At 38.8% G+C, this 25,444-nt stretch overlaps 1 protein-coding gene across 2 annotated transcripts in view; it reads left to right on the top strand.

Moving 5' to 3' along the window:
* The window catches only part of NCAPH (non-SMC condensin I complex subunit H), a 41,019-nt gene that overhangs the window by 6,955 nt on the left and 8,620 nt on the right, over positions 1-25,444 (top strand). Inside the window, exons 5-16 of one of the 2 annotated variants that reach the window (XM_027853968.1) lie at positions 253-345; positions 637-775; positions 1,782-1,906; positions 6,787-6,976; positions 9,182-9,273; positions 11,385-11,584; positions 19,838-19,986; positions 20,485-20,591; positions 20,990-21,112; positions 22,598-22,705; positions 24,134-24,214; positions 24,880-24,996. In XM_027853968.1, coding sequence (XP_027709769.1) covers positions 253-345; positions 637-775; positions 1,782-1,906; positions 6,787-6,976; positions 9,182-9,273; positions 11,385-11,584; positions 19,838-19,986; positions 20,485-20,591; positions 20,990-21,112; positions 22,598-22,705; positions 24,134-24,214; positions 24,880-24,996 — 1,524 coding nt within the window. Of the gene's footprint in view, positions 1-252; positions 346-636; positions 776-1,781; positions 1,907-6,786; positions 6,977-9,181; positions 9,274-11,384; positions 11,585-19,837; positions 19,987-20,484; positions 20,592-20,989; positions 21,113-22,597; positions 22,706-24,010; positions 24,215-24,879; positions 24,997-25,444 lie in introns of both variants that reach the window. The other variant, XM_027853967.1, reaches the window with a different exon arrangement.

Here is a 25,444-nt window from a genome sequence, read left to right as displayed (position 1 = left end):
CTACGTGGCCCTTTTAGCCACCTCCTGATGAGTTGTCTGCTTTGCCTGTCATTTACCTATGCTACGTCTGCTCAGTTATATGTGGGGAGGTTGTGCATCTGGTTAAGCTGTTTCAAGAACTTTAGGGTGCAGTCAAGTCTAGGACAAGGACTGTGGTCTTAGAGTCTTCCTCTGAGGTGGCATCATTTGGCCTCACTTAGGAGTCAGAACAAACTTTTCTGTAATTTTCTGGCTTTTTTTTTTTTTCTTTAGAAAATCACCACCAAGAATGCTTTTGGTCTGCACTTGATTGATTTTATGACCGAAATTCTCCAACAAAAAGACTCTGAACCGACTAACTTTAAGGTGAGGATAACCTATCAGCCTTTTGTATTTTCAGCTGAAGGAGAGGGTGTGTCCAGGAATGCTAAGCTCCTAAAATGGGGCAATTTTGTAATCAGTACTTTAAGTGGGATGGAATACCTTATCTTCTGTAGCTCTGCTTCTCTGTCATCATGCCTAAACACCTTTTTTTCATCATGCTTAGACACCTTTTTTTTTAAAAAAAAATTTTTTTAAAGGCACTGGAGTCATTAGCTTGTAGCCTCTAGCTTTTTTCTTCATGCCCTCACATGCAGTTCTTGCTTGTTTCCCCAGGTAGCTGCTGGCACCCTGGATGCCAGCACCAAGATCTATGCTGTTCGAGTAGATGCTGTCCATGCTGATGTATACAGAGTACTTGGTGGACTAGGCAAAAATGCTCCCTCTGCAGAGGGAGCAGACAGTCAGGAGGCAGGTGGGTTGGGGGTTTGGGTTCTTGAAAGGTGGGAGCAGAGGTTTACTCTGTGTATTTCTCTATCAAGGCAATTGTGCTGTCAAGTCAATTGATTTCAAAAGCAGAATGAAGTCAAGCATAACTCTGAAGAAATGTGACCGATTTTAAAACATAGAAGAGGTAGGGGTCTGTTATAAAAGAGATTGAGGGACTTCCACATGAAGAGGATACTCAGATGCTAAAATTATTTTGCATAGAAAAAGCATGAGAAGCCATTAAACCTTGACCAATTATGAAAGTCCCAGCCCAAATGCTTTTTAAAAAATGGGAAGCCTGAAGATGCCAAAAGGCATCTAACTCTGTGATATATCGGTTAGAAAGAAGTTCTTAAGAAGGGCAGCTTTGAAGGCTACAGGTTGAACCTATTTTATACTTAAGTACATGCAAACTGCAAGTAATAGAAATCTGTAGTTTTGTGTAATCCTCTTACCTTGGTCTACTATTTATATGGAAATGTCCATTTTATTTGGTATTTGTTTAGTTTAGAATAAAAATAAAGTTAAAAAATAAACCCAAACCATTTAGTTGGTTAGTTACTGGAGGAACCTGCTGATACATGTGTTGGTTTTTAAAGGATTTAGTAATTGTTGGACATTTGATACCTGTTCAGATCATCTCAGCTCCAGGGCACAGATTAAAAGCTTTCAGGAAACAGGAATTCCCCTTCTAACAACGAATATCCTATTACCTACTAATGAGTGAGCATCTTAGTCTGTGAGTCAGGAGGTATGTCTGTGACTGAAAACTCATCTGCAGTATATGGAGAAACAAATACTAAACTGATGTGGTATCTAAGTTTTTATGTTAGTATACTGTGGATTAGGCAGGTCTGGTACCTGGCGCTAACCTCACGTGCTGAAGCTAAGACCCTCTTTCATACTGAGGCACTTTTATGATTTCCTGGCTCATTTATCTACTTGGTGATGAGTCTTCTTCCTGAAGGTACAGTCTTCTCTTATTCTTTTAGATGGAAGCACTGTTGCACCAGGGACCATCAAAAAAGTCCAGAAACCCAAGAAGAAGCACCAGGGTAAAACTATTGAACAGAATCTAAACAACATCAATGTCTCGGAGGCAGATCGAAAATACGAGGTGAGGGAATAGAGGCATAAAATTGGCCCCTTGTCACACCAATCAGATCTTTGATTACTTCATTCCTTTCTATCTATCCCCGTGCATGTCTGTTCGTAGATAGGATGCTTATTAAATCTGTATGTGATTCCAAACTAGATAACAGAAACATGATCTCAGTAGACAAGAATAATGAGCCAAATCTAATAAGGTTAAATTTCATCCAGGATTAATATAAAGTTCTGCACTTTAAAATTTTATTTATTTATTTATTTATTTATTTAAGTTTATTTATTTTTAGCTTTTGACAACATTCACTTTTATAACATTTTGAGTTCTAAATTTTCCCCCTTCCCCAAGACCGCATTCAATCTGATCTAGGCTATACATGTATGATCATATTAAACATATTTCCACATTAATCATGTTGTGAAAGAAGGATCAGAACAAAAGGGAAAAATCATGAGAAAGGAAAAAAAAGAGGGAAAATAGTATGCTTTGATTTGCATTCAGACTCCAAAGTTCTTTCTCTGGATGTGAATAACATTTTCCATCATGAAACTTTTGGAATTGTCTTAGATCACTGCATTGCTCAGAAGAGCTAAGTCTATCAAAGTTGATCATTGCACAGTGTTGCGGTTACTGTGTACAATGTTCTGGTTCTGCTCACTCCACTCAACATCAGTTCATGCATTCTTTCCAGGTTTTTCTGAAGTCTGCTTGCTCATCATTTCTTATAGCACAATAGTATTCCATTACATTCATATACTACAACTTGTTCAGTCATTCCCCAGTTAATGGGCATCCCTTCAATTTCCAATTCTTTGCCACCACAAAAAGCTGCTATAAATATTTTTGTACATGTGGGTCCTTCTTCCTTTTTTATGATCTCTTTGGGATATAGACCTAGAAGTAGTATTGCTGGATCAAAGAGTATGCTCAATTTTATAGCCCTTTGGGCATATGAACTTAAATTTTTAAAGAAATGTTATTCAGTGGTTTTTCAGTCATGCCTGACACTTCATGACTCCATTTGGGGTTTTCTTGGCAAAGATACTAGAGTGGTTTGCCATTCCCTTCTCCAGCTCATTTTACTGAGGAAACTCAGGCAAACAGGGTTAAGTGACTTGTCCAGGATCACATAGCTAATAAGTGTCTGAGGCTGGATTAGAACTCGGGAAGAGGAGTCTTCTTGACCCCAGGCCTAGCACTCTATCCACTTTGCCACCTACCTGCCCTTTAAAGAAATAGACCATATAATCATAGGGTGGGACCAATGCATAGATCTGATGAGAAGACCTATTTCAGCGCATTATGAAGAGCTCTTTAGTAAGTAGATCTGTCCAACAGTGAAAAGAGTTGACTTGTAAGGTAGTGAGTTCTTCATTACTTGAAGAATTCAAATTCGACGAAGAGGACAATTTAACAGTGATGTTGCAGAAAAGACTCCTCCATGGGGTATTTGGACAAGACTAATGTGTCTTTGAAGATTGAGATTCTATCTTTTATAAATTTGGAGAGTCTGGGACTTGATTTGTAATGTTCATCTGCTCTGCCTGTTTGAGTATTTATGTATTATTAACAGTAGAATCAACAACTTAAGTAATGTGAATTGAAAGGGCTGTCACTGCCCTTTACTAATTGACAATTATTGGAGGGAATGATATTTTGAGTTAATGAAAGTACTGATTGACAGGTCATAGTTATTATTTACCAACCTCTGTAGCAACTGTCACAGGACCTGGGCCTACTGCAATGAAAATTTTTTGTGGGGTGAGGGGACTGGACAAGAATTATTTGTAGTTAACATTTTAATTTTTAAATGCAAATGAGTCCCGAAAATACTGTTGCCTTCTTAAATAGGCTAAGTTTTGCCTATATAACATTGTTTATATTACAAATAATTCCTCCCTCCCTAGATGAATTCTGAATTTTGGGTTATAAATTTGATTTCAGAATTTTTGTCAAACTCTATGACTTAAAAGTTAAACATTTCATACCTAATCTAAATAGTAGTTAATTAGCAAATGAAAAGAAACTCTTTGAGCTTTCATGGAGGGAACATTTAGGCACAAACTGCCCAACTTGCTTTCTTCCTCATCAAATAATAAATAACAACAACAACAATAATAATAATAGTAATAAATCAGCTAACATTTATATAGCACTTTAAGGTTTGCAAAGCTCTGTGCAAATATTGTTTTATTTTATCTTCACAACAACCCTGAGAGGTAGATAACTATTGTTATTATTAGAGGCTCGCTGCCTCTAATGGAGTGGATAGAGTTCTAGGCATAGAGTCAGGAAGACCTGAGTTCAAATCCAGCCTCAGACACCTAATAGCTCTGTGATCCTGGGCATATCCTGTTTGCCCCAGTCTCTTCAACTGGATAATAGCATCATCCACCCACAGGGTTGTTGTGAGGATCAAATGACATATTTATTATATACTTTGAACAGTGCCTGGCACATAGTAGGAACTATATAAATGCCTATTCTCTTCCTTCTTTTCCCTTCCTCATTTTACATATAAGGAAACTGAGGCAGGCAGAAGTTAATTGACTTACCCAGGGTCATACTGTAAATATCTCTGACAGGATTATTTTTTTTTTTTAGTGGTCATTTCAGTGAATGGTTTGGACCTGTGGGTGGGTCCTTGGTTTTGGGCAGTAGGGAACGATAAAGGGAATTGAAGGACAGTTGCTGTTTTGTCTCAGGAAAAATAGTTAGGGGACACAGCATGGTGCAATAGAAAAAGTATTGAATTTGTAGTCAGACGAGGACCTGGTTTATAATCCTGGGACTGCCACTTTTGTTACTTTGGGCAAGCTGCATGACCTTTTGGGGACTCAGTTTCCTCATTTGCAAATCGAGGGATTTGGACTAGGTGAGGTGCAATATTTCCTCTAGCTCTAAATCTCTGTGGAGTGGTATAATGCTTTGAGAAAAGCAGAAGGCTAGGAGACAAGTTAGCTGGGTTCTTGTTCCACCTCAGCCACTATATGACCCATGACAAGTCACTTAACTTCTCTTGGCTCAGTTTCCTCATCTGTACAATGGGAATAATAATACTTATACTGTCTCTGTGTTATTATCTTTTCCAAACCTTGCATTTTGTTCCTGTAAATTTTTTTATTGATAGTTTTTGTTTTTATATCTCCAAGTACATCTTCTTCCTGGTGACTTATTTCTTGGAACAAAGAATAAAAAAGAAATGGGAGAAAAAGCAGTTCAGCACAACTAACCTTTACTAGTTTGACAGCGTTCCACACCTATTGCCTCCCACCTCCTGCAGGGAAGCCAGGGAAGTGCATTTCTTCCTCTTCAGGGCAAGCATGAACATTATAGTTATTTATTGTTCAGTTTCTTTTTTTTGTCGTTCTTTTCATTTACATTATTGTAGTCATTGTGTATTGTCCTGATTCTGCTTATTTCACTTTGTATTAGTTCATATGTCTTCCCATGTTTCTCTATATTTATGGGTCATCATTTCTTACCTTGAAATAAAATTTCATTCCATTTATGTACCACAGTTTGTTTCGTTGTCCCTCAATAAATGGGCAATTACTTGCTTCCATTTCTTTGCTATTGTGAAAGGAACTGCTATAAATGTTTTATTGTGTATTGGACCTTTCTTTTTATCTTTGGGCAAGAAAATCGACTGATTCTTTCAGTACCTTAGGATGTAGTTTGTCAAGGGCATGGAGCTACTCTTACCATCTCCCTGCTCCTCTTGGAGCCTTTTTTATTCAGTCTCGTTCAGGTAATCAATCATTTATTGAGCACCTACTCTGTGCCAGGCACTGTGAGTCTTTCTCTTGGACAGAAGCAAAATAAAGGTGGAGTTGTTTTGCTTCCCTCAGTTCACATCCTTTCCACCTTGAGCAGTGGGCCTTTCCTTTTTTGGAACCTTCTCTTTTCCCCAATATAACTTAAAATCCTTTTTTATTATCTTAATGCTTTCTCATTAGCTTCCATTCGTTTTGAGCTTTAGCTCTTCTTGAAGCTTTTCTTAAGGATTTTGCCATCCTTTTGTATTAATCTTCTATAACTTGTAATTACTTCTGCCTTCTGTGCATGCCTTTTAAAAATTGCCTTGGTCAGTAAATTCCCTGTGCATCTGTATTGATCTCTTTAGATTATTTCCTTTCTTTTCCATGGAGATTTACAGAATTTTATAAATTTTTCATTAGGCCGAATTTATTGTAACAGCATTGGTAAAGGAGTGTTAGAATGAAGTCTTAGACGTAGAAACAACTTATTCCATAGAACTGTATACTGTAATGGTCTAGTTTGAAATGGGATGATTGTTGCCTGGATAAAGAATTGAGAAAGCATTTGTTGTGTAGATTTTATCTTTTATAGAGAACCAGACTGAAAAATTACACAGCGTTGCTATTGGCATCTGATTGAGCATAGAAATAGCTTTGTTAGACCCTTTTTTATTTTTTAAATGGTATTTGTTTGGAAGGCATTTCACCTGTATTAGTTTGCAAATTCATTTCTTTCAAAGTGCCAAGGTGAACCTTAACCCCAACCCTGCCCAGATATGTTGTGGTTGTTCAGTTGTGTCCTACTTTTCATGACCCCATGGACCATAGTACTCCAGGCCCTTCTGTCCTCCACTATCTCTCCAAGTCTGTCCAAGCTCACGTTCATTGCTTCTATGACACTATCTATCCATCTCGTCCTTTGCTGTACTCTTCTTCTGCCCTCAATCTTTCCCAACATCAGGGTCCTTTCCAGTGAGAACTATCTTTTCATTATTATGTGGCCAAAGTATTTAAGTGTCCAGATTTGAGTGCTATCCAAATGAATGAGGTTTTACTATGATTTTATTTGTGTTGTCATCGATGTCTGTTTCTTAATCATATTATTATACCTTTTGTATTCGCACTCAGATTGATCCCATGTTTCAGAAGACAGCCGCCTCATTTGATGAGTGTAGCACTGCTGGAGTATTTCTCTGTAGTCTTCGATGTTCTGACTATAGGAGTGAGCTCCTTTTTCATTCCGATGTCCGGCCTCTCTCCACTGCAGAGCCTCTCAAGTTCCCAGCTTTAGGGTCGGTGGAAGTAGCAGATTTAAAAAGTAGGTACAAATACTGCCCCCAACAAGAGTATTTAAGTCACAAACAAAACTGATTCCAAGCACTTAGAATTGAAATCCTGGGTTTAAGTTCCAGCACTGCCACTTTATTAGCTTTGGGACCTTGGGCAAGTTGTTTAAACTCTTTGGACTCCCAATTTCTTCATCTGTAAAATGGAAAAGAATACCTGCCCTCCTCACCTCACAGGGTTGTTGTGAGGCTTCAATGAGATAATTATGTAAAGCACTTTGCAGTCTTAAAGTGACAGATAACTATCAGCTATTACTATTTGTGAGGGTCAAATGGGATATCAAGGTATGTTAAAGTGCTTTATAGACATAAAGTGCTACACAGATGTCAGTAGTTGTTGTTATCTCTGTGCCACTGGTTCCTATATGGTGTCTGTTGAGGATCAGAGAACCTGCATTAAGTTATGTATCTTGTTTGCATCAAGTATTGTAGGGACTCCAAAGGAATGGTCAGGCAAATCACAGATTTTTTTCCCCTGGCAAATCAAGCCTCAAACAATTTCAGTGAATGGTTTGATATTCATTGCAACTTGGTGCAAATGTTCATTATAAACCAGGGCTGTGTTGAAGAATCACTCAGAGCATACCAATTTCTAGCTTAATCAAAACATGGCTTTATTACTTACCTGTATTACTTACGAAGAGTGTATTTCAGCATAGAAAGGCATACTATGGAGAAGTTTCTTATCCAACTGGGAAATGGTAGACATTTTTATACGCCTGGAAGGATTAAAATTAAATGGGTTTTAGACAAGATAAATGGAGAAGTACAGAGTTGGGAGATGGTGGAATTATACAAAATGGAATTACAGAGCCTCACCAGCTGTGGAAGAGGTAGATATTGGGATGTTCCAAGAAAGAAGAAAGTACTAGTGGGTAATTGATTACAGCAAGGAGTACAAGCACTTCTGTTGTGCTGAAGAATGCAAAATTTCCCATGGGAAAAAATAACTTTTTCCTACTTATAATTTTTTCAGGTCAGCAATACCTGTCCTACCCATATTCCTTTGCAGTGACATCCAGGTCTCTAGAAGCACAACAATAAGACAAGCTTAAAGTTCTAATTCCACAGCTTCTTGGGGATTAATTTCCGTATTCATATCACAGAACCTTCAGATAACTGTAGAACTTTAGAGTTTGGATCTAGAATAGGGGGCTCAAGATATAGGTGACTACCTGTAAAAGTTTGCTTATATAGAAATGTTTGCCAGTCAGTACAGGAGGTTCAGAGGAAATAAGACTTGAACATCTCCAGGGTGATTTAGTTCAGATCTTTTTGGGATTCTCCTTTTGCCAGTCAGAATTCTCACAGAGACCCTAGAACTGACCTACATCTTCTGAAGGTCCCCGTCCTGTTGATTCTCCAGTCATACTAGCAGATCACCCTCTTTTCCACCCATCCCCCTCTCCATGGCGTTCCCTGGCATTAGTAGGGTAGGGAAAAGATCTCCTGAGATTAATAATCCAAACCCCAATGTATACTTTTATGTTAGCCTGGACCTGTCCTGGGATGTGGTAGTTATAAGCCAGAGGCATCCCATAGATAGGTACCCACTAGACAGCCACTTGAGTTGCAGGTTAGCCCCCTGGTTCACATTTATACTGTGCATAAAATTTATGTAATATGCCATGACATTTGGCCCACCCCTGGGGTCTACCCAATAGGTAGAGTCCCTGTTCCTAGAGCATGCCTTTTCTTGTTTGTGTCTCTTTTCTAAGGCATGACTCTTATCCAAAGTATTTGCAAGTATTCATTGTAAATTTCGGTGTTGTCATATTCCTTCTGAGGTAGGCAAACTTTAGCTGATTTAAGACCAAAAATAGGATTCTAGGATTGACTACAAATTCCTAAGGCATCCTTTTAGGTTCTTTAGTTCCAGTGTAGGGCTTACAAGTTGTTTGGAAGAAAAAGTTAGTACTTGAGAGTACTTTCTGAGAGTAATGCATAAACTACTCTCCAGAGAACGTGTACACGTGCTTGCATGTGCACATTGCAGAAGGCCGATTCCAGCTGACTAAAAATACACAAAGCTGGCTTTCAGCCACTTTTGTTGGTAACTTTGATACAATGCCCTCAGCCAGAATATAATGATTGTATCATTTTCATTTTGACATTGATTTGAAATAGATGAGGAAAGTAATTTATTTGACTTTAAATCCCTGTGATCTTCCCGCCAGCTGCCCTGCTGCAATGTGTGGAGGAGCGCCAGATTTGCCCTTCGCTGGCCGAGTTCCAGTTTTCTAAGTGGGACAGTGATGCTCTAACTGAGGTACGGTCAACTTTTGGTGTAATTGCTGTGGGTGAGTCCCAGAGCATGTATTTGTGGTTTGGTTTGATGTGCCCAGAATTCTCAGTGTCCAAGATTAGTTCAGTCAGATGGGAACCAAAACTCTGTGAAACTCAGTCTTACTTAACCAGTTGTAGGGAAAATATTTCCTTTGGCACGTTTGTAGGAACAAAAACCCAAAGGGTAACACAAATAGCCCTATGTTGTTATAAAATGAAATGAATTCTGGAATTTTTCTCATTATCCTTTCTTCTCTGCTTCATGGTGGTGAGGTGGCCCTGCTTAAGTGAAGCCTTAGTAGGATTAACTCTCTATTGCTGATTATCCCAATAGCCTCTGTGCTCTGAGGCTGCTCTGTAAGCTTCAGGAATTTCCTGCTCTTTGAGGTTATATCCCTTGGCACAGAGCTTCCTGAGAAATCATGATGTGTAAAGCTTTCCTTTGTTTATTTTTAGCTTGGCCCCTTTAGCCTCCTCATTAAAATTAAGAAAACAAATGGTCTCCATGGAAAATTGTTTTCCCTAAAACATGTAGTTTGTGGATTTGAATTCCTGTTTCATGTTCTACATTATGTGCCTGGCAACAGTACAGCTCCATTCTGTATTGTGCCTTATAAACTTCCTCAGCTCTTTATTTATGGCAAGTGTGCTGGGGTTGGAAGTAGGGGTAGGACAGTGGTACAAAGAGAGCAATGGAGCAATGAAGACATGTAGGAAAAGAATAGCATTTTTAACTAAAATTTAAAAATGAGAAGATGCACTGAGTCTGTTGAAAAAATAATTATCAGCTTACTGAGAGAGGAGTGACTAGGTCACTTGATCAGGGTTTTTTTTTTCTCATTTTGTTCTTTTCTCAATTACATGCAAAAATTTTTAACATTCTTGTTTTTAAAATTTTGAGCTCCAAATTCTCTCTTTCCTCTCCCTCCTTGAGAAGGCAAGCAATTTGATATAGATTACATGTGTGCAAAATATTTTCACATTAGCCATGCTGTAAAAAAAAAAAAAAGACATCCTCCCTAAAAAAAAAAACAAAAAACAAGCAAAAAAACTAAAACCAACCAAGAAAAATAAAGTCTAAAAAAGTGTGCTTTGAGTGGATAGAGCACTGGCCTTGGAGTCAGGAGGACTTGAGTTCTAATCCAGCTTCAGACAGCTGACACTCATTAGCTGTGTGACTCTGGGCAAATCACTTAACCCCAATTGCCTCATATATTTAAAAAAAAAAGTATGCTTTGATCTGCATTCAGACTCCATCAGTTTTTCCTCTGGATGCGGATAGCATTTTTCGTTGTAAGTCCTTTGGAATTGTCTTGGATCATTGTATTGCTGAGAATAGCTAAGTCATTCACAGGTGATCATTATACAATATTACTATTACTTGTATACAATGTTCTTCTGGTTCTCCTCACTTCACTTTGTATCAGTTCATATAAGCCTTCCTAGATTTTTCTTTTTCTTTTTTTTTTTTTAAGGCAATTGGGGTTAAGTGACTTGCCCAAGGTCACACAGCTAGTAAGTGTCAAGTGTTTGGTCTGAGGCTGGATTTGAAATCAGGTCCTCCTGACTTCAGGGCCGGTGCTCTGTCCACTGCGCCACCTCACCGCCCCTTTCCCAGGTTTTTCTAAAAACATCCCGCTCATAATTTCTTAGAGCACAATAGTATTCCATCACAGTCATATACCACCACTTGTTCAGCTATTCCCCAGTTGATGGACATCCCCTCAATTTATAGTTCTTTGTCACCACAAAAAGAGCTGCTATAAATATTGTACATAATTTTCATTTCTCTAATCAAAAGTGATTTAAACCATTTTGATCAGGGGTTCTTAACCAAGAGTCCACATATCTTTTGGGGTTCTGTGGATTTTTTGGGGGGGGCAGGTTTGGATAGGGGAAAATATTGCACATTTATTTTCACTCTTTTCTTCTGTTAACTGAAATTACCATTTCCTTTCATTATGAATTAAAAAAACAACAAAACTCAGTATTCTGAGAAGAGATCCATGGGCTTCACCAGACTGCCAGAGGGGTCCACAACAGAAAAAAGGTTAAGAATCCCAAATGTTGATAAATTCTTTCTGTTATTTTTAGTCTTTGTCAGTTCTGGTTGACAAGTTTAGGAAGAGCGATCAGCTATTTGACGTTAATTCTGAGATTGAAGATAGCGATAGTGAGGAGTGTGCTGGTGTGCCTGTGGAAGATGACTTTGATGCAGACATTCATGATCAAACCGCAGGAGGGGATCATGAGTTCAGAAGTTGCCAGAAGTCTTCTGAATTCCAAAATTCCAGGTAAATTAAAGAAAAAGACTTTTGGAGCAAAGGAAAATTTTTTTTGTGAGCTCTTCACATCAGTTTTTAGTAGATTTACTTTGGGGATATTTGACTCCAGCCATATTTTGATGGGAGATGGTATGCTACATTTCAGATAGTGCTAGGTTGCAATTTTTTACCTTTCAGTAAGACTCAGCATAAACTGGTAGGAAGTTGCCTTGAACTTTTTGTTCGTGAAAGATAGCACCATCCTTACAAATAATAACTCCTTCACATGTTGTGAATATACAAAGCCTGAACCTGATTGAATGAGTCAAGCATCTATCGGGGAAGGAAAAGGGGATCCATAGGACACAGTTCATCAGTCATTCCTTTTAGTAGCATAGAGACCCTAAAGGTCTTCACACAGCTGCCAAATAATTTTCCTTAGTCTGATCTTGTAATTCCCTTGATTAAGAACCTTAGTGGTTCCCTGTGACCTCTAGGGTAAAATAAAACTCCTGGCATTTAAAGCCAGAGTTTGTTTCATGTTGTTTCCCTTCATATACTGTTTTAGCCAAACTTGCTGTTACTTAAACTCATCATTCTACTTCCCACCTCCATGATTTTGTATAAGTTGTCTTCACTCCTGAAAAATACTCCTTCCTTACCTTCACCTCTTAGGATTCCTAGCTCCCTCCCATCAAAGCTTAGCTTGTGTGTCACCTCCTATGGGAAGCCTTTTGTGATCCCTTTAGTGTTTTCCTCAGCCTCAAATTATCATATATTTTATATGTTTACATGTTGTATCTCCTCCAGTAGAATGTAATATCCTTGAGGGCATGGACCATTATTTGTTTATCTTTGTATCCCCAAAGCCTAGAGATTTACTTATGTGCTGTCCTGGGGACTCTGAACCCCACCCCGTGCGTGCACGAGCGTGCACACACACACACACACACACACCAAATCAAGTGCTTTTTCCTGCCTCTTGTCCTAGGTTCAAAAATTCTGAGTTATACTCTGCCTTCAATGCTTCCAGTTCCTTTTGAAAGATGGACTTAGAGGCATATCAAGAATTGATCAGATACTCTGCTTTTAGTAGAGTGAGACTTCTAGCAGAAGTCTGTTTAGTTGAAGCTGCCCCATATCACTACACTGGCATCACTTTGGCAGTTTTGTGATCTGCATCAGGAAAGCACCCTCTACATCCTCCATCAAGTTGAACAGTCTGTAGTGTACTTTCATCACATCATTTCTCTTTCTCTTTTCTTTTCCACAGAGTGGACTTCTATCATGTTTCTCCCCTGAGGTCTGTAGATTTCCACATAGATAGAGATACATCTTTTGGATATATAGTACCTTTATCTGTCACTTCTATGTGATCTTTTCTTTTGGAAAAACATATGCTTTTATTATCTGTAGTGAGCACAATCCCAACAAATTTTGGTGATACCCATGAGGGTCATATTTTATTCTTTAAAAGAAAATCTCAAGTTCACTTTATTCATTACTCACACTGTGTGCATTGAAATATAGATACCTGAGGTTGTAAATGTTGTTTCCAGTGCCTAGTTATTTCTTTCTATGAATTGTTGGTTATCTACTCCACTATTGTTATCTCTTATCTGATGGACTTCCCAAGTTTGTTGTTGTTGTTCTTTGATCCCTCCCAAGTTTTTTTGTGTGTTTGATCCCTGCCAAGTTTTACATCCCTGCCCCTAGCAGAGTGTAAGCTTCTTGAGGGCACGTACTGTTTAATTTTTGTCTTTAGAGTCTCAGCATCTAACATACCACCTGGTAATAGTAGGTACTTAATAAATATTTGTTGAATTGAATTGAAATGAATGGAATCCAAGTAGCAGGTACTGAGGATACAGAAGTGAAAACTATACAGTTCCTATTCTCAAGAAGTTTATAGTTGAGTTGGTATGATCAGGTAACATATAGCCACATAAGTATGATACAGGGTAGAATTTGATAAGGGCAAAGAGAGGGATCTAGACAAAAATACCATAAGAAATATAATGAGGGAAAGATTACTTTCCACAGGCAGAATCAGGGAAAATTTTGAGGAGGATGTGTCATGTCATCTGTGTTTGGCCTTGAAAGAAGAGAAGGATTTCAATATGCTGAGATTTTTTACTTTTTTTTTTCAGTCTGAGATTTAAAGAGACTGTGTTCCAGCAAGAAACCAGGAAGGGTAGGATTCATTTGAAGTTAGATAGCATCATTTCGTAATGGACCCACTTAGCACGGTTTCATTACTTCCCTTAGTGCCACTTAATAAATGGTAGTAGGATGGTGTTGCTGCTCTAGGGTTTCAGCTTTTCTGTTTATCACTTACCCACATATCTAATCAGTTGCAAAATCTTGTAATTTCTATTTCCTCAGTCTCTTGCATGTCTCCCCTTCTCTCCATTTACATAGCATCTTCCTAGGACAAGCTCTCATCCCTCATAACCTCGACAATTGCAATAGCCTCCTAATTGGTCTCCCTGCCTCACTCTCTTTTCCAATCCATCCTCACATAGTTGCCAATGTGATCTTCCATATCACTCCTCTACTGAATAAACTACAACGGCTAGTAATGGTTAAAGTTCCTAGTTAGCGCAGTTGATGGATGGTTATAGTGCTAATGAGTCTAAAGTCTTAGTTTTGATTTCTTTGTTGATCAATTTTTTTTTTTAATTAAAATTTTCCTTTTTTTTTCAGTTAGCAAATCTATTTTCTCTCCTTCCCACCCCTCCTTCATTGGAAAAGAAAAACAAAACCCTTGTAACAAATATTCGTAGTCAAGCAAACAGATTCCCACATGGTTTATGTCCAAAATATATTTCAATCTCACCCTGAATTTTAACCTCTTTCAGGGGATGAGTGGCACGTTTCATCAGGGGTCCTCTAGAGTCATGGTTAGTCATTGCTTCGATCACAGTTTTTAAATCTTTCAAAGTTGCTTGTCTTTATGATGTTATTATGTAAATTGTTCTCCTGTTTTGCTTATTACACTCTTCATTGCTTCATACAGGTCTTTCCAAGTTTCTCTGAAATTGTCCCTTCATCATTTCTTTTTAATTTTTTAAAAATTTCTTTAAAAATTTTTTCCCTTCATTATTTCTCACAGCACAGTAATAGTATGTTCCATACATTTATCATAATTTGTTCAGCCATTAGTTTCCAGTGCTTTGCCACTGCAAAAAGAGCCGTTGTAAATATTTTTGTACCTATCGTTCCTTTTCCCCTTCTTTGGTCTCTTTGGGGTATAGACCTACTGCCAGCTGACCATTTATTTTGACTTCGTATCATATCAAGGGTTTGGGAACATTTGGTGTGTCTGCACATCCAGGCAGCACCTTCCTCCTCCGATTTAGTCTTATCTGCGCCTTACGTAGTAGAAGCAGGAGTTCTATAGGGGGACAGACTTCCTCAGGAGAGTGAATTTAATAACTACGGGTAATGTACGCAATAAAGCTAAGCCTTTTTGTCCAGCGTCGTACCAGAGAATCACCAAATGTTAAAATTGAGAGGGACCTTAGGGATCATCTAATTTAACCTTCCTGAATGAGGCATCTGCGGTCTACAGCCTACCTTACAGGGCTTTTTGAGGAAAATGCTTTGTAAACCATGAAGTGCTATAGAAATATGGATAGGTAATTTCATTTATATAGCAGTTTATGGTTTTGAAAGCACCTTGACGCTGATTAATAAGTCCAGTTTCCTTGATGATCTGGAAGGGCAGTTGTAGTTCTAGTCATAACACAGTTCATGTCTATATAGTGCTTCAGCATTTACAAAGCATTTCTCCCATAATGCCTGTGTGACAAAGGCAGTTCAAGTATTGTTACCCTCATTTTATCAATGAAAAAACTGAGGATCAGAGATTGTGACTCACTTGCATATAGTCACAGAGCCAGGGTGGAAGCCAGAATTTGAACCTGAGTTTTCTGATCCCAAGCCTAGCACTCATTCTGCTATGCCACTGGGGGCACACTTGGGCTCTGGAGCAAAAGAGAGTTAGCAGAGCAGTTTCTGATATCTAGGAGAGTTTGTGAATAGTGGCAATAGGCCCAGGTGAAAAGGATCTGTTAGCAATTTTTTGCTCTTGTCTTGAAAAGTGGCAGCAATGTCACCTTGAACCTTAACTGATTGAGGTGTTTCAGAGTACTTGGTGGGTCAGGGGTAGAGCCCGCCTAGACTCTTTCACTAGCACCAAAGACTCTTGGTGCTCATTTGTTCTGTACCCTTGATTTGAATGTTTCTAGTCTTGGAGATGAAGCTCATCCCTTCCATATGTACAGTAAATAAAATAGTAACCATTAAATCAAAAATTACCAGCACAAGTACTTAAATAGAGTAAAACAATGTGTTTGAGCTAGGCAATAAGAAGGGATTAGAATGTTTTATCACAGAAACCTGTTCATGGCCTGGTTCTCTACTTAACTCTCTGGGAAGAGGAATAGGAAGATGAAGAAGGAAAGGGGAGGAAGGACAGTACTCTGGAATGCCTGGAATGTCTGTTCATAAAAAGGTGGGCAGAATTAAGTTTTTCAAAAGAGTTGATACATTCTACCCTTTACTCTTATCTCAACTCTGAGTAAGACTTTTCCCAAAAGTTTTTTTAAGTAACTCTCTATTGAAAACTCTTTAAAAAGAAGTGTTTCCCAATTCAGTAAATATTTATTAAATGCCTACTATGTGCCAGGCACTATGCTAGGCTAGGGACCTTCTCTCTGTTTCTTACTGGAGATATTTAATATATAAGAAACAGAAGGTCCTTGTCCTCAAGAAGCTTTCATACCGGCCTCAGACCAAACACTTGACGCTTACTAGCTGTGTGACCCTGGGCAAGTCACTTAACCCCAATTGCCTTAAAAAAAAAAGAAGAAGAAGAAGCTTTCATATTAACTAGGGAAAACAATGCAAAACAGAAGCTTGAAGGGAGGGGTTGTAACTGGCATGGGGGTACCATGTTCCGTGGAGTTCAAACCAAACAGAGCTGCAGATGGAAAGTAGAGAGTCAGTCCTAAAAGGGGGATCATCATATATGTTATCACAGAAAGCATTTATTAAGCACCTAACTTCATATGGTGCTCAGCTAGAGAAAGGACAAAAATACTTAAATGTCACCCTTACCCTCTAGGAGTTTACATCTGAATTCCTCCATTATTTAAGTATAAGCTATGTGCAAGGTGGTAGGGAAATAAGGGAACACCAGAATGGAAAATTGTGAAATGTCAAAGGATGAGTCAGTAACTAGGTGAATAAAAGCATAGCTTTACAGTATTTTATTTCAGAAATGTGAACAGTTACTCATTTTCAACATGGTCACTTCCTAATGTGACACAAGATGTTCAAGTGTCTGACAAGCTTTCTGATTCCATGAGAGAAAAATGTTTTTGTTAAAGACTGTAGGTGTTTGCACCACACTTTGATACAATTATGTGAACTTGCTCCCCAGGAACTCATCTTTAGGAGGACCATGTAGTAAAATGAATAGTTACACTAATGATGACCAGTTGACTCCTTATTATTCACACATCCTTTGCTTGCTTTTGCTTGATCTAATTCTTTCAGATAATCAATATTAAATGAACCATAGAACTTCTGAGTTTAGAGGATCTTGGAAGTCACCTAGTCCAACCCATTGCTGGAAAAGAATTCTTATTTCATCATATCAGCCAAAAGTTCAGCTTATCTCAGTGAAGGCCACCCTCCCAAGGCAGCCCATTCTATTTTGGGGCAGCTCCCATTGTTAGGTAGTTTTTCCTCATGTGGAACCTAAATTTGCTTCTTAGCAGCTTCCAGCATTGCTCCTAGTCCTTAGGACTAAATGGAACAAATCTAAGCCTTCTCCCACATGACAGCCTCTTGGATACTTGAGGACAGTGAGCATGTCCCTGCTAAGTCTTATTTTCTTCTGGCTAAATTTCCCTAGTCCCTTCAGATATTAATATGGCATTTAATTTAAATGAAAGTTTGAGAGGAAAGGTTCAGATTTATTTGTTTTAGAGAAGTAAACTATTCCCATTTATCTTCTTTTCAAATTAAAAATAGAAAACAACTAAAACTATTAAATAATAAAACCACCTTACATTTATGTGACTGAGAGGCAATAATGGAGAACATTGGATTTTGTGTTGGGTATACCAGAAATTTTGGCAAAATCCCATTGCAAGTGAATATCATTATAAATATGTGTTCTATGTGAGAGAACTTTCTGAGCCCTTGTATTGGTCCACAGCAATTGTGCTATGTGGAACTAGTTACAACAAATTTTATAGAAAGAAAAAGTTTTAACAAAAACTTAAACTTTTAAGATGACCTCAGCTAATTAAACCCAGTTCTTTCATTTTACAGAGAAGAGAAGTGAGACCCCAAGAAGTGAAGTGATTTATCCCAGGTCACACAATGTGGTTAATGGTAGAGCTGGGACTACAGCCTTGATCTCCTGGCTCCTAGTCTAGAGCTTTTTCCAACTTGCTGCCATTCTGCACAAGAAGTGCTTTCTTTGGTTCTAGTCTATGTGATGCCATATTCTGTATCAAATTTTATTTAATTTAACTGTGCAGATAACACTGTAACAAAATAACTTTATGTTTGTGCTTTTTGAAGCCTGGGAAAGAAATATCAAAGTCATGACAATTTTTGATCTGGAAAGGACCATAAGCCCACTTATTTTATGGATGAGAAAACTGAGACCTGCCTAAGAGCAGAACTTACCAGAGGCCCAATCCAAGGTTTTTGACAATGGAACATGTTACCTCTACTGAGCTATTATTCTTTACTCTTCTTTTATCTTCTCATCAAGTAGTGATCCGGATAATGATTACTTTTGACTCTATCCCTTCTTGCTTTAAATATCTCAAAAATGTGAGAGAAAAGCACCTTTATTTCCAAACCTATCAAGACACCCCCCCCCCCAAAATCATCAAACAAATTTTATGAGCTAGGCAGAGAAAAAGGGGGTTGGCATAACATATGCATCCAGCATTCACCTCAATCTAGTAGGGAGGGGCTTGAATCAAATCAATTTAACAGATTTCTATTAAGGATCTGCTTTGTGTAGAGCATTGTGCTAGGCCTGAGAAGGGAGACAGTTTAGACAAGATATGGTCAGTGCCCTGAAGGAGCTGATGGTTAGTGTGGAGATAAAGCATGTACCAGGATGCCTATAACATATGATGTATACAAATCCATTAGAAAGGGGCGAAGCAGTACTATGTGTTAGGGGTCAATTCTAGCCCTTGTAGATTGGGACTGAGATTTCTAGAAACATTTGGTTTTAACAAAATTCCACCAACAAAACAATTTGGATGTCCGCTGGAATTGACATAAAGGGATATTACCTGCATAGTTCAAATATTAATAGCATTATTTTTCCAAAATTGCTTCTTTGTTACCTTAACCTTTAGGTGGCAGCAGAGTAGCATACTTCCAACATACTTTGAGACCCTTCTGAGCCCAACTCATTTATGGTCTCAGTTGTCTTTATTACAGTCCACTAAATAGATAGGGTAAAAGATCTTACCTGCGTAGCCATCCATTCAGTTATTGCATAAGAGCCAGGGAGCAGAGCTGTAGGGAGTGATGAACAAGCCATGCTGGGCGGTTGATTGTGTTAGGTAAAGATGTGAGTTTAGACTGGTATCTTCTCCACCTTTACTAGCGACTATGTCAGTTTGCTATGGGGACCATCTAGTTGCATGAAAGCAAAGCATGAGCACAATAGATATGGATATTTTGAAGTGTAGAATTATTCCACTGTATCAGAGGCAATTTGATTTCATGGAAAGGATCCCACGGCTGGGAGTCGGGAGACCTGTTCTACCATTAGCTGACTACCTTTATGATCTTAGACCAAGTCATTTAACATTACTGGGCACTTAGTTTCTTCATTTGTAAGGAGAGGGAATTGGACTAGATGACTGCTAAGATTCCTTCCCATTTTAAAATTAATTGATTCTGTAATGCAGCTTTAAGCAAGTCACTTAAGCATTGTCAATTTATGTGGCACTTTATACTTTCAAAGTGATTCTATGTCCATCTTTTTATTTGCTCTGCCTGCCTACCTCCCAGAGTTGTTATGAGGATAGAATTAGAGAGATAACAGATATAAAAGTGCTTTACAACATTATAGGTACTGTGCAAATGAAGAATATTTTTAGTACTGATGAGGGAATTCTGTTTTAGGAATTTTGCTTTTGTGTCTAAGAAGCATGTATATGGAATCATCTGTAAATAGACTAATAAGCTGTAGCTTACACAGAGATTCTGATTTTTTGTCTGTGGCAGGCAGGAGGTGATTTCTCTTGGAGATGGAGACATTGGGACCATGTGCCTCCACTTATCCATGAAGCCTGGAGAATATTCCTATTTCAGTCCCAGAACCATGTCTATGTGGGCTGGTCCCGACCACTGGTGCTTCAAACCCCGTCACAAACGTATGTATTTATAGTGTTGGGTATTAAGGAAGAAAGAGTCTGCAACTTCATTTTAGCAGCCCTCCATCATTTCAAGTGAGGAAAGGGAAAGGAAGATCATCATAACTTTTTGATATGTCCCGCTAAGCTAGGATACTGTGTTAGTCTTCTGGTTGCAGGAATAGTTGGGCCACAAATTAGGGCTAAGGCTCCTTTTTTCCTCTCATTTTATCCCAGAAGGGTAGAAGCTAAAATTTACATTCTTTAGTTGTGCTTATTAGTAGCAAGGCAAATTGTTCCTCAAAATATAAATTTAGTACTCAAATTACTTTGTTTGAGAGAGTTTACCTTTCTTAACATTAACATGATATTAAGATGCATATGATTTCTTGATATCAATAGAATGATAAATTCTGAGTGAGGAAAAAGTATCAATCCATCAAACATCTTACTGAGTTTGCACTATTTAGGTCCCTGAAGGTTACAATATTGTCATGTCTTATGTGCTCATTTCTGCAGAAGACCTTACTTCTCAACAAGAGAAGAAAAAGAAGACTACAAAGAAAGTATTTGAAATCAACTTTGAGGAAGAGATTGACTTTAATGCACATTTCCGAAAAACTAGGGTTTGTACTGAATTTATTATAAGCTGTGCTTCCTTATCTCCCCCTGAGTGCTCTTTCTTGTTACTTTAGAGATGAGGTTTGTTTGTTTGTTTTTTACCATGTCAGCCCAATAAATCCACTTTTTAAAAGAAGCAAAATGGTAGCTTTATCAACCTGGTCCCTACGTATAGGGGAGAGTAGTGATGGTCAAGAGTGGTGTTAGGGAACTAGGTAATGGTTGAAAAGAGGGAATGAGACCTGGTGCAGAGTACAGCTTATCCAATATCTGGGGAGTTTTCACTCTAGTCTTGGGCTCTATATGACTTGGCTTCTTTTATTTCTATATTCTCTTAATGGGGAAGAAGTATCTTCTAGTTGCTGTTGTTAAAGATTCTTGAAAATTTATTTCTCATCACCAGGCTGCTACCACGCTGGCCAAGTCAACTCTGGACAACCAGAGTAAGAAAGGCACCACCCTTCCATCTGATTTCCACTATGAAATAGAGAACATCGTCCAGTTGAACCTGAAACCAGGGAACAAGGTGAGGCTCCTCCTCAGGCAGCTCAGGACAAGGCTTCCACGTGTGCTTTCAGATCTCTAAAGCTTCCCTCACAACAACCTAAATATGATGAGCTCTATTTGGCAGGCGAGAAGCTGGCCCTAGAGAGACACGGTGACTTAGTGCTTATGATCACAGAGCTTGTAAGGAGCTGGTCCGGAACTCAAGTCTGGTCTCCTGATTCCCACATCTTGTGTGTGTGTTTTTTCCCCATTACACAATTTTGCCTCAAAGCCTTTCAGGCCTGTTAGTGATAAGTTGGTGAAATTCTGGAAATTTCACAGAGTAAGTATTAAGAAGTCTTTGTGATTGAAGCAAGAAGATTTGAAAGGGCTGATTCAAGGATTCACAGAAATAGGGCTACTACAGAGGAGACTCCCTCAGGAACATAGTGCCAGAAATCTGGGGCTTGTGGGATATCTGAGCATGTATCTGTTCTTGCCATACATAGCCTTATGCTTCTGAAGGAGCCTTGATAATCCTCCCTGTCCTGGCTTCTGTCTCTTGGGCTGGAAAAATTCACTCTCAGGTGTCTTATCTTTGACCAGTGTTCAGAAAAGGGAAAAAGAAATGCACAGGTGGCCAAAAGCACTGCTCAGGACATGTAGACAAATGTGACCACTTCTGCCTCCAGTTAAGGAGGGGGAGAACACTCAAGGGTTTTGAAAGAAAGGAGGAAAGGAAAAGGTGAGAAAGACCATATCAGGAGCATTGTGTTTGGTTTGGACCACAACATTTTAACAGTGACATCGACAGTCTAAACTTTTCAGAGAATGGTGTCCAGAATCAGAAAGTATCTGGCAGTTATGTCACAAGAGGAACATTTGAAAAACGAGACATTGTGCCTAGAGAACAGAAGACAAAGAGGGACAGAACAACCATCTTCAAATATAGGAATTTATTTGTTCTGAGTTTCTCCAGAGGACAAGACTGAGGCTAGTTAGTGAGAGTAGAGTTAGAGGAAATAAGATTTTTTGGTCTCAGTAGAAAGATGAATTTTTTAGCTGTTAGAGCTGTCCCACAATGGAACAGGCTACCTCGAGGTGCTCAGTTCTCTGTACCTAGAATAGAGGAAGGGAATGGAAGGGGTTCCAGCACTGGGAGAGAGATTGAAGTAGATGACAAGATAGAGGTCTAGAATGGACCCTAAAAGTCATATACTGACAGATGGGGAAATTGAGGCCCAGAAGAGTCAGTGACTTGCTCGCAGTTTTCCATGGTGTGGGTAGCTTGGACACTATTCACCCCCTCCCCATCTTCTGATTCCAAACCCAGTGCTCTTCTCACCACACCATGACTACCTCTGAGATGACCTCTAAGGCCTGTTCTAACTCCCAAGAGTTAGCGATTATGTGCTTCCAGGTAGAATGAATGTTGGGATCTGAATTTATCTCCTTTGTCTTGTAGTTTTAGCTCCCCTTTTGGAAACTGCTTTCTCCACTTGCCATTCTGGTCTCTCTTTGATAGTTAAGAAGGATGGCCACACAGAGTGCTTCGTCGGAACAGGACAATGAGATCGAAGAGTATGATTACAACAATCCTAATGATACTTCTGAATTTTGCCCTGCAGTGCCGGTAAGGAGGGATGGAGAGGGGAAGGGAGAAGAACTTATTTTTTCTTTTCTGCCAGCGAGGAGGGCAAGTTTCTTCTACTTGCCTCGTGTCTCCCCTTTGCCTGGCATAAATGGTGGTGTCCAGCTGACAGCCTCAATCAAGTGCACATTTTGTGTGTGGAAGGTGTGCATTGCTCATCAGCAAAGAAAAACTGAGAGCACCCTCAGGAAGAGACTGAGCTATTACAATAGGAAACCTGGAGGTCCTATAGGGAAGCCTTGTTTTCCCCATCAGACTGAAGGTAGGAGCAGTATCTTCTCTCAGACCTGGGGCTCCCTGATATTGGGCATTGTGTGTTATGCCTCCCATACTACTGAGGGTTTTCCCTGACCAGGAGTCATCTTTCTTCTATCAGAGTTATAGCACCTGCTCACCAAAAACCAGGAGGACCAGATCTCCTCTTCCTCCTGCAGAGCCAGAGCTTCCCCAGAGGGCGGGGACTGTGTCTGCTTCTAGTCATTCTTGTTTTAAGCCATTTGTACCAAATGGAACTCCATTTGGCCCACAGAATCAATACTGAGTAACTGCTGTCTATAAGATGTTTCTAGGTGTTAAAGGAGAGACAAAGAAATATAAGACAGTTCTTGTCTTTGAGGAATTTACAACATTGGGGGTGGTGAGGCACACAGGGAGGAAATGGAAACTAGTAACAGAAGGCAGGAATGATAAGTAGCAGAAGCAGAGAAATATGAGTGTCTCCACTCCTGCAAGGGAGGGGCAAGAAGGATGATCACTCTCCCTAGTTATATTTCAAGAGTGAGGTTTTTGCTTTTGTTTTTAATCTTGTAAAATCTTGTAAATCTTTAATCTTCTTGTAAAGTCTTCTTGATCAGCTATCAAGCTAAGAAAACCTTTGGAAGGTTTTTGTTGTTGTTTTTGTTTTTTGGTGAGTTTAATGACAGTTTGATCAAGGCACACATTTTATGTTTTATTTGTGTACTTCAGTTATGTGTATTGAACAAACAGTAGAACTATATTATAGCTAAGCTAGGCTTCAAAGAGAGTAGTTGGTATTTGTGGCAATTTATTTCTTCTCTGAGTGTAGCTCTAAAATCTTTAGAGGTATTAAAATAGGATAGGCACCTGTCTATCTGGGGTGGTGTAGGTTCGTTTTGGCCTGCAAGCAAGGGGGTGTAATTGGTAGTCCCTTTCAATTTGGGGTAAATTCATAAAACATAAGACCTTCTGCTTCAGTTGTTTTGAATACATCTTTTAAGCCTAATGCCATTTTCTACAAAACTTGAGCAGCTATTTTTCTTTGCCTAGGCTGCTGACAGTGATGATGGTGATGATGATGATGATGATGGCCCTGATGGATTATTTGTGGGAGCAAATGGGACCCAGTTTGATTTTACAATTAATCCCAACACCGGATTTGGAAATTCACAGGATAATGAAAATGATGCTGATGAAAATGGATTGGATAATCTGATAAATGGGGAGTTAAAGTTAGTAGCTGAGCCACAGAAGGTAAGATTTAAACATTTAACACATAAGTACAATACCAGTGGTTTAGTGTTAATTTGTTTACTGTCCAAGTTACAAACCAGATAGAGTTGTAAGATTTACTTTTTTTCCTCATAATTCATCTTTTGTTCACTGAGTGGCTGAGTGAGGAACGCCCCAAATCTTAAGAAAGGATGGTGGGTGAAGGAGGAACCTTTCATTACTTTAGTGTTAACTATTGATAAATAGACATGAAGTAGAACTGACCAGTTCTCCAAGGGACCTCTGGTAATGCATCTGGCTGGAGGAAGAGCTTGTCACACTAGACGTATTGATTAGGGTTGATGTTCACAGAGCTAGTCTATGTAATGTTCAAGCTGAGAGTCAACAAAATTGTGGCCTTCTAATTCACCAGACTTCACTTCCTTAGATATAGTTGGGAATTTTTGGCCAGACTAGGATTTTAGATAACCATGCACATGACCATAAAAGAAAATGGGTTTGAAGTGAGAGACCAAAATTGTTTGCTCCTAATATGTCCAGGGCAAGGTCTATAATTCCACCATTAAAACTTAACACATGCTAATATGCCACTTTTCCATACCTCTGGGCATTCATTTCTACAATGGCCTGATAAAAGTCATGACGAATTCTTCTGTCTTCTTCAAATTGTAACCTCTCTGTTTCAGGTGAATAAAATTGAAATTCATTATGCCAAGACTGCCAAAAAGATGGACATGAAGAGGTTAAAGCAGAGCATGTGGAATCTGCTGACTGATGGCCCGGAGAAAGAAGCAGTTGCAGAGGTAGTCTGCCTTTCCTTAATCATAATTTGTTTACTCAGAAGCAAAGAGGCATGTCTTAGAAGAATAGACCTTGGGTCTTCTCTCAGGTCTTGGCCTCTGGAAAATAGCTGTGTGATGTTAAATTGATTATTTCATTTTTCTGAGCTTCAGTGTCTTTGTGTATAAAATGAATGGATTAGACTAAATTCTGTCTTCTAGTTCTAAACCCTCTAATCCTATGAAACAAAATTGTCAGCCTTTTGTTGTTGTTGCAAAGGAGCCTAGCAGCGTCTTTGTTGCCTTAAAGATAACTGGATCTGACCTTTCTCTTACCTGTGATTATCCTGATAGTAGACATCTCTAATTATCATTTCTGTGACTACTGCTACTAGGTAAATATAAATATCAAATTCTAGAGGTGAGCAGCTGATGTTCAGAGTTGTTAATTTATTCACTGAGTCACCTAGTA

Source organism: Vombatus ursinus, unplaced genomic scaffold (genome assembly GCF_900497805.2).
Source record: "Vombatus ursinus unplaced genomic scaffold, bare-nosed wombat genome assembly UNPS02010219.1, whole genome shotgun sequence".
NCBI classification, from domain to species: domain Eukaryota; kingdom Metazoa; phylum Chordata; class Mammalia; order Diprotodontia; family Vombatidae; genus Vombatus; species Vombatus ursinus.
The sequence above is the reverse complement of the archived record's forward strand: the minus strand, read 5'-3'. Positions and strand labels throughout refer to the sequence as shown.